General features: G+C 39.8%; 1 protein-coding gene across 4 annotated transcripts in view; it reads right to left on the bottom strand.

The window, feature by feature from the left end:
• Positions 1 to 14921, bottom strand: part of COL12A1 (collagen type XII alpha 1 chain) — a 119325-nt gene extending 104404 nt beyond the window's left edge. For 3 of the 4 annotated variants that reach the window (XM_077770263.1, XM_077770280.1, XM_077770286.1), the window contains exons 1-5: positions 14885 to 14921; positions 11868 to 11975; positions 3821 to 3937; positions 1639 to 1782; positions 943 to 1002 (exon numbers count right to left, since the gene is read on the bottom strand). In XM_077770263.1, the coding sequence (XP_077626389.1) occupies positions 943 to 1002; positions 1639 to 1782; positions 3821 to 3937; positions 11868 to 11940 (394 nt within the window). In that variant the 5' untranslated portion in view covers positions 11941 to 11975; positions 14885 to 14921. Of the gene's footprint in view, positions 1 to 942; positions 1003 to 1638; positions 1783 to 3820; positions 3938 to 11867; positions 11976 to 14732; positions 14858 to 14884 lie in introns of those variants that run through there. The other variant, XM_077770272.1, reaches the window with a different exon arrangement.
• Positions 14922 to 15134: the final 213 nt, after the last annotated feature.

Below are 15134 nucleotides of genomic sequence, written 5' to 3'. Positions count from 1 at the left end.
TCCATCCAAGTATGTCAGACAAAGCAATAGAAGACAAAGGAGGTTAGAAACTGCAAAACTAAGACTAAATAAAATTCCTTTTGTTTGATTACAAATGCACCAAGGATCACTGTGTATCTTATTTTGTTTGGGGTTGGGCTCCTAATTATATATTATAAAGGAAACTGTAAACAATGTTTTTCATGCATTTTTCTTTTCTAATTTGCCTCCTCAATTCTTTGTGGGGGCAGAATAATAATAGAGGTAGTGAAAGAATGTATCAAAATGACCTGGGAAGTTGTTTCAAACTGCTTAAGACTCCACTCCAATCTCTAACCCCACTGATTCCCAGACACCACCTCCCCAACAGCATCTCTGGAAAATGTGTAGTTATTCTTTAGATATGTTAAGACCCACATATTACTAAAGATGTTTTACACAGATACTGGAAATAGCTACTCTGCCATCAATTAAAGTCATGAAAATGCCCTAGAGATGAGCATAATATATATATAGATTGAGAACTATATTTTCATGGCTACTGAATTTCTTCAAACATGATGAAGGCATCTCTCTCTTGTGTTCCAGCCTTATATTTCTCCTATATCCCTATTTCAGTCAGCTTCTCTCTGAGAAATTAGTTAAGTCCAGTGAAGATCTCTGTTTTTTACCTACTGCCAAAATCCTTCCCCAAAAAATGTGGATACACACCAGTTCAAAAAAATCCCAGCAAAATGAATATTTAGTAATTAGAATGAAAAACTGACTAGAAACCCAAAATGTAAGGTAATATAACTATTTAGTCATATATTTCTATTATGTTGTCTGTATTTGTTCTAGATAACACCTATAGAAATTAACATAGGAATAAAATTAAACTGTGTACATAGTTTGGAACATCTCCTTTATATTACATTTATGACTTCTATAAATTCAAGCAAAAACATTAAGGGAAATACTTACTCTGAATCTCTGGTTTTCCAGGTTTCTTCTCTCCTGGCTTTGTTGGACCACCTGTTTGAACTGAATCAAAACCTGACTGTTACAAAAAGAAACGAACCCATACAAATATTTCCTTTAAAAATAACTATATTGTTTTCTACCACTGTCTTTCAGTGTTTATTTAGTTATTTTTGAGAGAGAGAGAGTGGAGGAGGGGCAGAGAGAATCCCAAGCCGACTCCACACTCTCAGCACAGAGCCTGACACAGCGCTCAATCTCACCAAGTGAGAGAGATCATGACCTGAGCAAAAATCAAGAGTCGGACACTCAACCAACTGAGCCACCCAGATGTCCCTACCCCGCTGTCCTTCAAATGTATGGTCCATGCCCAGCTGCTCAGAGACTGCTGCCAAATAAGCATTGCCTTACAAATAAACTATTTTTAGTGAGATTTTCGATGTTCTTCAAAAAGACATTAATGTTGCTGCCTGGCAAAGTTTAATGTTTTTAATAGTTTTCATTCATAACACTCCTGCTGCTTCCAGAGACCAGGGTTATAAATCAGGAATGAATTATTAACATTCACTAAGGACTATGATCATAGAAAGAATAGTTAATACTGATACAAAGTAACTCTGCATAACAGATTAAATCTGAAAGTTGGAGAAATCTTCTGCGTAATAAAAAAGGCTAAAAGTACTTTATATGTATGCTTACTTGTTAATTGTCCTATAACTGGTACACTTTCTTCTACTTCATCATACGAAGTGATTGTCACCACATACTCTATTTCAGGTATAAGGTCTTTTAATAATGTTTCAGTGGTACTAGCTGCAAGGGTAAATTCTTTACTGGGCCCATCTGGAAATATAGAAAGGAAAATATGAATGTAATAAAATATTTTTTCACATATAACAATGACACAATATAATGTAATTCCCAGATATACTCAAAATCTAAAAATTAAATAAACATTTTTTTCAGAACATCCAAACATTATCTTCTTCTGTCTTCTAAAACTAGAACTTTGAAATTCAATTAAATGGACTGGTATCACCCTTACTTACTATAATCATATTCAATATTTGTTTGAGGACTCAAAGATTCCTCTGGAATAAAGATATACCAGAATATCAAACCAAAATCTCCCATTGTTCCTTAGGGGTAATGGCAGATAACAAAATTATTTCATAAATGAGACCAAAAAAATAATTTAATTTTAAATTGTATGCTGGAGGAAAGTGAAGAAAGGCAAATAGGGGATTAAAATCAACTCAAGGACAACATCATGGGTTAAAATTAAGCTGTAGTGGGAAGCAGTCAGTGTGGAAGCAATGCATTCTCCAGACTCAAATGGGTGCATACATTAATGGGTAACTATAGTCTTCTGAATTGACTTAACTAGGTCAAGCATTTCAAAATACAGTGTTCTGGATATATACTTATATATAAATTATGTTCATTCTTTTTTTTAAAATATTTTTATTTTATTTCTAGGAGAGAGAGAGAGACAGCGTGAGCAGGGGAGGGTCAGAGAGAGAGGGAGATACAGACTCCGAAATAGGCTCCAGGCTCTGAGCTGGCAGTCAGCACAGAGCCCGACGCGGGGCTCGAACCCACGAACTGCGAGATCATGACGTAAGCGAAAGTCGGACGCTTAACCGACTAAGCCACCCAGGCGCCCCTGTTCATTCTTAATTCAATCAGGAACAACAGTTCCTAGGCACTAAGTGCCTGGTACATTTTTAATTGTATTAAATTTTCATCAAAGGATAAATAATCAATAAAGGTAACAGGTAAAATAAAACCTTGAAAACATTCCTGGTTTTTGTGTAGCGCATGCAGAACCGACCAGGGCCCCCACAGGACAAGACAACCCGGCTGTGGTGGGTTGGGTGTTCTCAGTGACAGTTTGGGGAGTATAGGAGTCAGTAATTTCCAACATATGAACACTGATAGGGCTGTTTTTCAACTGACTTTTTGCTTTGGAATGAGTGAATTAGTTAACCCCAAGATTATTTGGGGAAAAAAGATTCAAAAAGGAAAAAGTAAATTTTTGATCCCTTGTTAAGTTCTCACATCAAATTTTAAAAAATCTCAATTCCTTGAAATTGGCATTTAAAATTATTAGTATTTTTAGAAAACTTAAATATATAAATACAGCTTTCATGATAAATTATATCAACATCATCCATCTCTACTGTCAGCCAGACATGACTTCTTCCTGTCTCCTGGCCAGTGTTAATGGAAATGGTTATTTTTCCATTCCATGTTATAACTAAGAGCTAATCAATAGAGATTAGTTCCCCACACTTGGGCAACATCATGAACACTAAAGAAAACTCTTGAGAACAACCCAAACAAGGTTTTTGTTTGTTTTTTTAAAGACTCTTCGTCTTGGATCTACGAAATCCACTTAGCCAGAGTAAATGCTTGTCTTCCATCATGGGAGCTCAACATCATTCCAGGAGAATGTTTCCTGAGTACTCATATGTATAGGACACTGGGTAAGGCATAACAACTCACTTCATCACTTGATAATTTAAATGTTAAAAATACTAATTCAAGAAAAATATCAAGAAGTGAGATTCTACTTTATAAAATGAAAGATTACCAGCAATATTCTGCTCNTAAAAAAAAAAAAAAAAAAAGTCCACTTTTAATAACAACAGCTTAGCAGAGCAAACCATGTAATAAAGTTCAACACTACAAAAATATAACAGAGGGTACTAAGCTGGAAATCTGGAGACCTGAGTCCACCAAATATCTGGTGACATTGGCTAAATCCCTAAGGTTTTCTAAATTTCAGCTTTCTCCTAATGAAATGGAAGGTAGGGAGAAGACTGGATTATATCAGCTTTCATGTCTCTGTTTTAAAACCCAATATCTCAAAACTTACCTGTTGTAGAGTCCACTGTTATTCTGTAACCCACAATTGGATCAGCTGGTTTTGCCCATGACATATGAACAGTATTTTCATCTTTTATTTTAAAATTCAAGTCTGAAGGTGGGTCAACTGCAAAAGAGAGAGGTGATATCAATTACATCTTCCAATGTCACAAAATGGTCAATTTAATCAATAAAGAATTGTGTCAAGCAAAGCTTACTAAAATTGTCTTTGCATAAATTTGTTTCCAACAAATATAGAAGATATCTTGTTGGATAAGAATAAAATTAAAAGCTGACAAGATATGACAAAACATCAGAGAGTATACATATTACAGAAGACAGCACAAAACACTTTTGACTCTTGAGTTGCTAGGTCATCCAAGAATGGCCAGCAAAATCAAGCAAAATAGAAACATGTTTGGATACAAGTACATACAAGTACAATGAAATCACATATAATAACCACATATGCAAACAATTCACATAACAATTAAAGGAATCTAATACATGCTGAGTGCATTTTGAATAAGCATGCCAAATCACAACCTGCTTGTAACCATAGAAGTTAATTTAGAACATTGACATAGTACTTTTTTTCCATAATGCGGAAAAGAATCAATGGTGTTTTTTGTTCGTTCTCTGCATCATTGTCTTGTTATTAATTTTTGATTGATAAATCGCAATCTGTGCAGAGATGAAATATGTATTTTAATGAAAGGGAGAAATCATGGGAAATTTAGCAGTTACGTTGCACAAGGAAATATACATTTAAATGTATATTCATATTCACATAGACAAATATTCAAAATAGTAATGAGGGATGTTAATAATTTTTAAATATATAAAACGTAATATACAGATGTTTATAAAACTAATATTCTGCCTGTTTACACCACTATGCTGTATGTTTGCAAGGTGTAAACCAACACTGTTATTTTCCTTTGCAGCAGGTATACTCCATACTAGAAGTGGCATTTTAGATTAAAATGCCAGTATGGTCCTTTACAAAACAATGGTTAATTATGAAAAGACAACATCAATGTATATTTATGGACATTTATTTATAGAACTTAAAGAAAACAGTGAAGAAGGATCAGCAATCTGAAGACATGACTGTGCATAAAAACTTGGAGAAGTCAATGACAGGAATAATTGAAAAGTACAGAAAGAAATAGTTTACATACAGAACTATATAGCTTCATGCATGTGTCAATGAAATGTTGACTTGCTTTTAGTTTCCCACAATGAACAAAAGCCTCCATGTACAATAGTCATTACACAAAGACGTTTCAGAAATATTTTATAATGATATTCTCTCTGCCATGTTCATGCCTCATCATGCAGCATTGTACTGACTCACTGTCAGTGCATGGTCAATGCATTATAAATTACTACTCTTGAGGGAGGTCAACCAAGTAAGATGACTTCCAGCCATACTCTTCTTAAAGTGTTTAAGTCTGAAAGTATTCCTTGTGAGTCAGAAGTTTTGCATCTGTTTTGGAGAATTACAATCTCTTTTTAGGTTTTCATAGAGGTCAATTGAAATACAGTAGTAGCTTTGAGACATGAGTCATAGAATTTAACTGGGGTTAGGGATTTATATAATATTAATAGCACATTTTAATGAAAATAAAACAAAATAAGCAAACATTTGCTTTAATGAACTGCTGCTTCCAGCTGTAGGTGATGGCTTTTTATTTTTATTGGATATGCTAGCAATGGAATGAATGTTATTTTCTTACTATCCATACACAGGCAGTGAGATTAGACTATTAATCTACATGCATGGTTTAATTATTCAACATTCTGCTGTCTGTAATCATATTGCAAGGTTTAGCTGTAGTCATCGCCTAGTATAACAAGCATGCAACAAATGTTAATACAACAAGAGGTATTAAGAATATCATTATAAAATATTGTTCTAGTAGCAATGGCTCAGGACAAATTTAATGCAAAGGCAGACGCAACTGGCCTGAGCATGCTTTTAAAAAAAAAATCAGTACATGGAAAAACAGTACCACCAACCTTGCAGGGAAATTGACCTGAAGCAGCAGACATTAGGTTAAGACTGCTGAAGGGCAGCAGCGGCCCACCTTGTTGATTTCCAAATGACCAGGATTCCAGAAAAACTGAAAAATTGACTGTTGGGAAAAGTCTTTAACATTTCAGAGGATTTTAAGGTGTTCATAGAAATTCAGATGTGGTACTTGGGAATCGAAAGAATGGCCGGCTAGCATGTGTACTATATAGCTTCAGAGAGCCCACTCTGCTTTTCTCCTGCCACTTTGATCACACGTGAAAACTTTCAGCCTTGCCAGTCCATTTATACATTTTTGTTTGTTTGTTTTGCAAAAAAAAAAAAAAAAGATAGTAAAGCTGGTGTATGGACCCACATCAACTTGAATCAATGCAAAATGTATTTTCATTAATTTTGAAAATCTTTTGTTTTGTATAAAAATAATTCACAACTGCCCCTGCATTGTCACAGGCAGTTGTCTATATTCCCTAAATCAATGCAGATGCTAGACTATTTCAGATATGAGCTACCTGCATAGGGATTATGATGGCAAAGACCCATAGTTGCACAGAATGAGACTCTGAACCAAGAGAAATAGAACTTAAGTTATACATAAGTAACATAGCAATCATATATAGATTCCAAAAACCTGAATACTGATAATAAAAAGACTAAAATTTTAAGTATTGAGAACTCTAGTAGTTTAATTTCCCATTTATGAATAACGCTTTCTGTTACCAATAAGCAGTGCTATGCAAACTGCATCCTCGTGATATTTTTGTTTCACGAATTGGCAAGATTTAGGACTCTTTACGAATGATAATAATAGCTAGTGTTTTCTGAGTGTCTGCTATGCAATAGGCAGAATACAAGTCACTTTATATGTTGTCTGTTTTTTCTTCTGATGACAATCCAGCATAACGTGCCCTATTACCCCTGTTTCACAGGTGAGTCAGTGAAATTTAATGAGGTTAACACAACTAAAAAGCAGCAAACCTTTGGTCCTATAGTCTGACTCCAGAGCGCACAATTATCTACCATGCTGGATTGAATGTAAAGAACAGAAAATATCTGAGTGGACAACTACCTTTAAAATGCAATCTTTGTACACAGGTGACTATTAATATATATACCTATATTTTTTTCAAGTCTATAAAAAAGCATTATTTGATGCCTATTCAATAATAAATATGTGGTATTCAGATATTTTCAATTCAGATATAGATCGAATTTGACAAATTAACTTTACACACTTTGTTTAAAACTAAAGAATCTAGCTTAAGATATAATTTAAAATAATTTTTCATTATGGCAACCAAAAGGAAGATATGTCCAAGAGTTTACCAACTCTACAGAGATGAATGAATGGATGGAAAGATGGACAGGTAGGAGGAGATAGTCTAATAAGTTTTGGTAACATATAAAATATGTTAAAGATAAAGCAGAATTTCAGAACAATCTACTGAAATACCATCTTGATGAACTAGTAAGACCTTTAGCCTGGACTTTGTGATAACCACACTGAAAAGGATACTGCCCTAATGGCAAAAACCTTTAAAAGTATGCAAAGAGTGGTTTTACTCTCTGCAATTGGCATTTATTTATATTTTCCCTCCAAGGCTAGTGTATGTTTAATGATCTTTGCCATGATATATTCATTTCATTTGTGCTTATAAGATACCAAAAATAAACAGTTGAAAACTTATTATTTCAAACAAGTGATGGATTATTCCTTACACCTTACAGAATGTGTTCCTTCCTTAAATTAGGTTGACCAGTTTTCAAGCAAGAAAAAAGCACAGTGTAGGCAAACTGGAAGTAAACCAGGATGAGAAAACCTGGGTCTCATCTATACCTTGTCCTGAAGTAACCACATTAGCTGAGTTATTCAGCCTGTCTTCCTCATTTGGAAAATGAGAGAATTAGAATCGATGATCAGTTAGTTCCTCTGTAGTCCAAAATGTCTGTTTTATGACACGGGATTATCAGATACATACAGACATAGAATTATAAATATATATGTATATCAATCAGCCTCTTAACCTTGACACAAGACAGTTAAAGCTTACGGCCTCAACTCACTGCTGAATTGATAATATCCAGTTATTCCTCATAAATTATCAATACAAATCAAACTTACTAAAATTAAAACACTGTTTTTCACAAGGTGTGTTCATCTTGAATTCTAGATTATTAGAAAGGTGTCTAATTGTCAGGAAACATTGATTAACCTTTAAATGTGAAATGTTAAATTTTCTAAATGACAATTAACAAACCAAATGATACATGAACCTAAAATGATTCATACGTTCTAGGTCATACAGAGCATTGGCCAAGTTATAAGGCCAATAAAGTCTATGCTATCGCTAAATATTACAAATGCTAAAGGCAAAAAATGATCATTTTAATCTTATTTCTATAAGATAAAATTCTATATTATAAAAATAAAGTTTCTTGTATAAGCAGATACAAGTCAAGGAGCAGGAGAGTGGTACCATTATTTAAAAAAAAAGGAGATACAAAAATTATAAGCCAAAACCTTTTAATTAATATAAATATGAGTATTGTTTCCAACATAGAAAAAGTTAAGTAAGTAGAAATTGGTTGAAAAATAGTATGACTGGGCCACCTGGTTGGCTCAGTCGGTTAAGCGTCTGACTTCGGCTCAGGTCACGATCTCACAGTTCGTGCGTTCGAGCCCTGCGTCAGGCTCTGTACTGACAGCTCAGAGCCTGGAGCCTGCTTCGGATTCTGTGTCTCCTTCTCTCTCTGGCCCTCCCCCACTCACGCTGCCTCTCTCTCTCTCTCTCAAAAATAAACATTTGAGGGGCGCCTGGGTGGCTTAGTCCGTTAAGCGTCCAACTTTCGCTTAGGTCATGATCTCGCGGTTCATGGCTTCGAGCCCCGCGTCGGGCTCTGTGCTGACTGCCAGCTCAGAGCCTGGAGCCTGTTTCAGTCTGTGACTCCCTCTCTCTCTGACCCTCCCCTGCTCACGCCGTCTCTCTCTATCTCTCCTAGAAATAAATAAAACATTTTAAAAAAATAAATAAATAAACATTTGAAAATAAAAAGAAAAATAGTATGACTACAACAGTTCAAGTATGCGCCGTAAGGGGCTCCTCGGTGGCTCAGTCAGTTGAGCGGCTGACTCCGGCTCAGGTCATGATCTCACAGTTCGTGGGTTCCAGCCCTGCATCGAGCTCTGTGCTGACAGCTCAGAGCCTGGAGCCTCCTTCAGATTCTGTGTCTCCCTCTCTCTGACCCTCCCCTGCTCAGCTGTCTCTCTCTCTCTCTCTCTCCCTCAGAAATAAATAAAAACATTTTTTAAAAAAGTATGCCCTGTAAAAGGGAAAGAAAAGCAATTATGGCCATTTCACAACTGAGGTCAAAACAAGGCAGGAAACGGGGATGCCAGTTGAAATTTTAAAACGTGCCCCTATATTTCCAAGAAGTTCTCTTTCCAGCCATCATTTCCAAGAAATTCTCTTTTCAGCCATCGTTCCCAGAAGGGTTTTGGCCACAGATTTTGTTAGCTCTTCACAGGCTCGTGGGACCACTTAGTTGGTAGATAACACCAAGCTGTGCTGTCCAGTATGGGAGCCACATGTGGCCAGCAAGCACTTGAAATATGGCCGGTTCAAAATGAAATGAACTGCAAGTGTAACATACACACCCAATTTCAAAGACTTAGTACAAAATTGTAAAATATCTCACTAATAATCTTTATATTGATTACATGTTAAAGTGATAATAGTGGATATATTAAGTTAAATATATGATAAGGAGTAATTTCTTATGTTTCTTTTTCCTATTTTAGTGTGGCAACCAGAAAATTTTAAGTTACATTTGTGGCTTATAATATCTTTCTATCTGACAGTACCAAACTAAAAAATAAGGCAAAAAAATCAATCCCATTAAAATATAATTATTAAAGGCTGACCTAAAGAGGTCAAGAAAGATAGCTTAAGAAAGCAAAAGAAAGAGCTGTACCAAATTAAAAAGACAAAATGTGAGAAATACAGAAATCATTGGTAATGTAGACAGTAAAATGCTCTTTTGTTGTTGTTGTTGAGCACAGTTGATACACAATGTTAAAATGTTCTTTTTAACTGCACTTTGCTAACCAGCCATTATCCAAATGAGAATTGATTTTTTCCACTTACATCATTTCCAACCTAATTTTTTTCCTCAGAATTCTCAAATCTTTCTGATTTTCAAATAACTATTTTCTTAATGAGCAATAAATAGACCACTTCACTGAATTATCTAAAAATATCTTTAGTAGGGCTTCCAGAAGTTCCTCAAATAAAATTCCTTCCTAACAACGACATAGAAAGGAACATTAAAGGCAACCTCATCCGAGTATTACTTCACCAGAGGCCACTCTGAAAAGCCTCTACATTCACACAGCATCAGTTAGATAAGAAGAACAGCAAGTTTCTGTCACTTTTCTAAGCAGGCCATCCATTTTGGAGCCTCTTTGTTTTTCCTAATCTTAATTTTTCTGTACCTGTAGTCCTGAAGTCGAAAACCAAACACAAGAGAAAGTTACTGAAAATCTTGTTGTCATGAAACAGCTCTACTTTCCCACAGCCTCTAAAAAAGCACAACCCACTCTTAGACCCCCACAGCTGCCCCATGCATGTCTTTTCTCCCTTAACCCCATCAGGGGCATTTTTTATTGAAAAAAAAAAAAAAAAAAAAAGATGTCTGTTCAAGGTAAGAGAACTGTCAAAACCCCAACACTGAGGTTACAATGAACAATGCAGGAGCCAGGAAACTGAGAGCTGGAGAGACTGTGTAGGTTGAAACGTGAGCTTGTTGAGGTCAGATTTGGAAAAGACCAACTGGGAAAAGGAAGGCATAGCTACCAAGACAGTGTCTCTGTTCAGACTGCTGAAACATAACACCACTGACTGGGTGGTTTACACAACAAACATTTATTTCTCACACTTCTGGAGGCTGAGTTAAAAAACAGTTTNGTATAACCCGATTTGCCTTGCAGAGCAATAATTCTAGTTTGTCAAGTCTCGAATGATAACTGAGGGAACACAAAAGCTCTCACTGAGTTAACATACAGAAATAACTTTTTCAGTAAATACTGAGAAATGAAGGCATCAATGGGCACACGACAAAAAGAATAAAGTGAGGCTGAAATGTAGCAAAGGTCCTTCATTTTCTACCAAGCAGGGCCACACGGAGCTGTTTTGACAGACCTTGGGGCCATGACACCCAGCTCCCAGCTCCTGACAGAGTCCCATCAGGTCTGATGCTCGAGGGAAGAAAGGAGGCACCCTAGCCGGGTTCCTCTGGCGCCCACTTGCTTCCTGGGTTGGGAAGCTTGGCGCAGATCCAAGCTAATTGCGTAGGGCTGGACCTAACCACGTTCTTCCCAGCCCCGAGCCCCGAAAACCAAACAGGGACAGACAGCAGTGACCCTGGCCCACTGGAACACATCCTGGGTCCGGATCTCGGCTTGCCACCCATCCTCTGGGCGGTTTGGCTGCCACCTCATTTGCCTGCACCGTCAGCCTAACGACTGCGCTCCCCACAAAACACACAGACACGCGGAGCCGGCACTGTTGGAGTCTTTTATTTCATGCTGACACCGAGGTCGCAGCCCGGAGCCAGGTGGTGAACAGCCACGCGAGCAAGCGCGCCCGCGCTCCGGGGCTCCTGGGTACCACCAGGAGGCGTTCCGTTCTCAGAGCTGGGTGCAGCTGTCGCCCCCTCCCGGACGGCCGGTCCTCTCGGAAGGCAGCCTTGCAGGTGGCAGTGTGGACAGCACACCGCAGGGACAAGCGCAAGGAGACCACACAGCACTTACGGAATGGATTGAACAGAATACGAAAGAGCTGGACCTGAGAGCCGGAAAATGGACAGACCTCAGGAGAAGGGGACGTTTCTCTTAGAGGAGAGAAACACCCGGAGAAAACACGAAGTACAGGGAAAACAGAGCAAGCAATAGTGGCAAGATCGATTTGTTTTTTCCTTTCTAGAATTCTGCATTGTCACTGACGGAGGGGGAAGAGCATTTTACCTTCTGCCTCAATGGAAGACAGGAGCAGGGCCGCGCCCAGGGCGGCAAGCGCTGGGGGAAGCCTGGTCCGCATGCTCTGCCTTCGAGCTCACAGCCGCATGAAGGGATCTGCGGGAGGAAGCAGTGACCGTATCAGAACCGGGTCCGGGCAGGCCTGGAACCAGGTTAGAAGTGGAGCCTGGGCCTGGGCCAGGACCCGACGAGGTCTGTCTTAATAACCGCCAGGGCCCAGCCTAGCATATAATGGGCCTATTGTGGAGCAGTGGAGGTCAAGTTCATCTACTGCAGTTTAATCATGGCACTAAGAGGAATTTCAAGTTTAAAGAGGGTCCTGTTTTCCTGGAGGTTGGTCCTGCTTAGCATCCCGGGGTGACGGCCTTACCAGGCCCCACATGACTTCATCCTGCCTTGGTGATGGCTAATTCAGAGGTCATTTTATCCCTGACTCAACTGAATGTCTCTTCCAGCTGGGGATTTTATTTGGCTGGCAGCTTTTTCCTAGCTGCTGAACTCTTTAGGTAACTGTACTTTAGTGGTCTCAGGGTAATTTGGAAAAGTATAATAAACCTCTTTTACTCTCTTTTTTTCTTCATTTTGTTCTGCCTACCAAGATGCAGCTCTTTAAGGTCTGAAATGGATTATATGTAATCCTGAAATATGTAAGGCCCAACTGAAACCTGACCCTACTGCTAGCTGTGTTCTCTTCACATCTGATAAATCCTTTATCCAAAATGAGGAGAAAACAACACTAAGATACATAACTTTAAAACACAAGCAATAGAAGAGACAAAACACTCTTGTCTGTTTTCCCAAGATACTTTTTATAAAAGTTCTCAATAATAATTAATATTTTCATTTAACTGTCCACTTATTCCAGAGGAATACAAGGATATGTCCTCCACAGAATACATTCTATTCTGATTTTTCTTGATTCTGTAACTAGTTTATTAATGCCTTAACGACAAAGAGTCTTATTGATCTTTTGTGATTCCCAGCACATAGTAGGTGCTTAAACTATGTTGGCAGTAGGGAATCTTCTAAAATATTCTAAGGCCCAATCCAGAGACAAAAGCTACTAGCAATGAACTGAACTGGGAAGTTGCCAGAGGCAAGACATAAAAAGAAAGTTGACTGTGAAGTACATAAATTATTGTAAGGCAACAGACAAGGCTGCTTGAAAAACGAAGTCCTGTTTGGGAATCCAAAAATGAACCAAAGGTCGAGCCCTCTTTGAGAAAAGAAACTGACAAGCTCCAACCATGCCCTTCCAAATTATTGGCACAATGTATTTAGGGCATCTTTCCTCGGCCTGAGTGTAAATTGCATTTTAAATGTCTGATGAGCAGGCGTGCCAAATTGCCCAGAGCTCCTTTTTATGAGGCCAAGATTAAAATGTTGGCGCTCCTCCGAAGATTCAAGGACTCCAGCAATCTCTTTCTTCCTAATTAACAGCTGTGTGACATTTGTAACCTTTTTCTACCCTCAGAGAAAAGCAGGAGGTGAGACTGACCATTGTTCCCATCAGCTGGCCCTTAACTTTGCTACAATAATTTCCAACTCAGTCGGCAGTCGTGCTCGCGAAAACTTAAAGGCTGACAATCTACCCATCAAAACCCTGCGCTCAGACTTTTTTTTTTAAACCCCTAAACTCGGCACAAAAAAACCCCCAGTAGTGGAAGCGCTTTTGCCCGGGTCTAGAGCGCCACCTATTGGCTGCCTGACTCAGCGGCAAGAATGAATCACGTCGCGTCGGGATATCGGAACGTACAGTCAGTTCTACCAGCCCCGCAGGCATTCTGTCCATATGTTTAAAAAAATGTTTTCTCTCCTTTTAGCCAAAACATTTATGTGAATGCTTAGCTCAATGCTTCATTGAGTATTCTCAGACATAAATGTCTGAAAGCGGCCGCCCCTACGTGTCCGCAAGGATTCCCTCANCTCCTGGAAAAGACCAATTCTGTAACTCCCGAGTACAGTTAAAAAAGAAAATCATACCTCCCCTCACCCACGGGGTTCCTCCAGATCCCGTGCGCGTCACCTACCTATGTGACCCACTGCGACCTTGACATTAGTTAGCCAAGGGCAAGTTAAGTACTCATTTCCTTTCTTGCTCCATCCTTCCCCTGTGCTCCTGCATACTTTAGGTTCCGTAGTCCACGCTGAGGCGGGATGGGGGACAGAAAGGGGGTCCTGGAACGCCTCGAAAGGGTCACCCGAAGGTGCCCAGGGACACTCGATTTGGGGTACCTCTTTTGGTCCCTGTCTTCGCGTCCCCGCCCCATAAATGAACCTGGCGCCCCAAGCTCTCTGATCTTTACACTACCTAGGATTTGGGTGGAAACTACTTCAAAGGTCCCACGGACCCCTCGACCGAGGCAGTCGGGAAGAGGTCGGGAGGGGCGAGCTTTCCTCAAGAAGTTGAGAAAGTCGGCCAAGCCTGAGTCTCCCTAGAGCTGGATTAACCCACCATCGCAGATCCACCGAAACGCAAAGGAGTCAGAACACTCGACGAGGAATCTGTCTCAAGATGCCGCACACACCCGCGCAGCCTCGATGGGCTGCGGAGCACTCGGACGGCCCTCCAAAGAATTCCGCACCATGCGTCACTAAAATACCTTCCCAGCGCTGGGGTGCACCCCCGCACCCCCGGGAAAGCTCCGACCAGGAGAGCACGAGGGGCCGGTGGCCGCAGAACCTGGGCCACCCTTCCTCGAAATCGACAGCATCTGTAGATGCAATCCCTCCACAAACAGAAACGTTGAGCAGGGTGCTTTACGCACACGCAACCGCCCTGCATCAACTGGTAGGAAAAGCTACAATCCTTTTTCCCTCAAAGATAAAAAGAATCTCAGGACCGCAGGGTACCCGGCAAATCTCCACTCTGACGAGTCCAAACGGTTCTCTGGCGCGCGATCCTCAAGGACGCAGGGCAGCGCAGGGGACAGGCTAGAAGCAAGGGTCCCTAGTGACGTTTGTGAGGGACGGGGTAAGGGAGAAGGACTAGAAGCCGGACCGACCTGAGGCGGGGGTGACCGAGGTAGCGGCGGCGACANCTGGGCCGAGTGGGAAGAGGCTCCGCGCCGCGGGCTACTTAATAGAGGGCTGTTCCCAGCTCTCAGTTTACTCGGTTACGAAACGCCTGAGAAGGTGGACGGCTGCCACGGGGTGATGTATGCTCCTCCGGCGGTGAAGGAGGTCTACTTTTGGGAACGTGTGCATACTTCCAGCATTCCTTCGGCGTGAGGTGGCGATCCCCGTAGTAGCAAT

The sequence above is a fragment of the Crocuta crocuta genome, unplaced genomic scaffold (genome assembly GCF_008692635.1).
Source record: "Crocuta crocuta isolate KB4526 unplaced genomic scaffold, BGI_CrCroc_1.0 scaffold270, whole genome shotgun sequence".
Lineage (NCBI taxonomy): Eukaryota > Metazoa > Chordata > Mammalia > Carnivora > Hyaenidae > Crocuta > Crocuta crocuta.
This window is presented reverse-complemented; position numbering and strand designations above follow the sequence as displayed.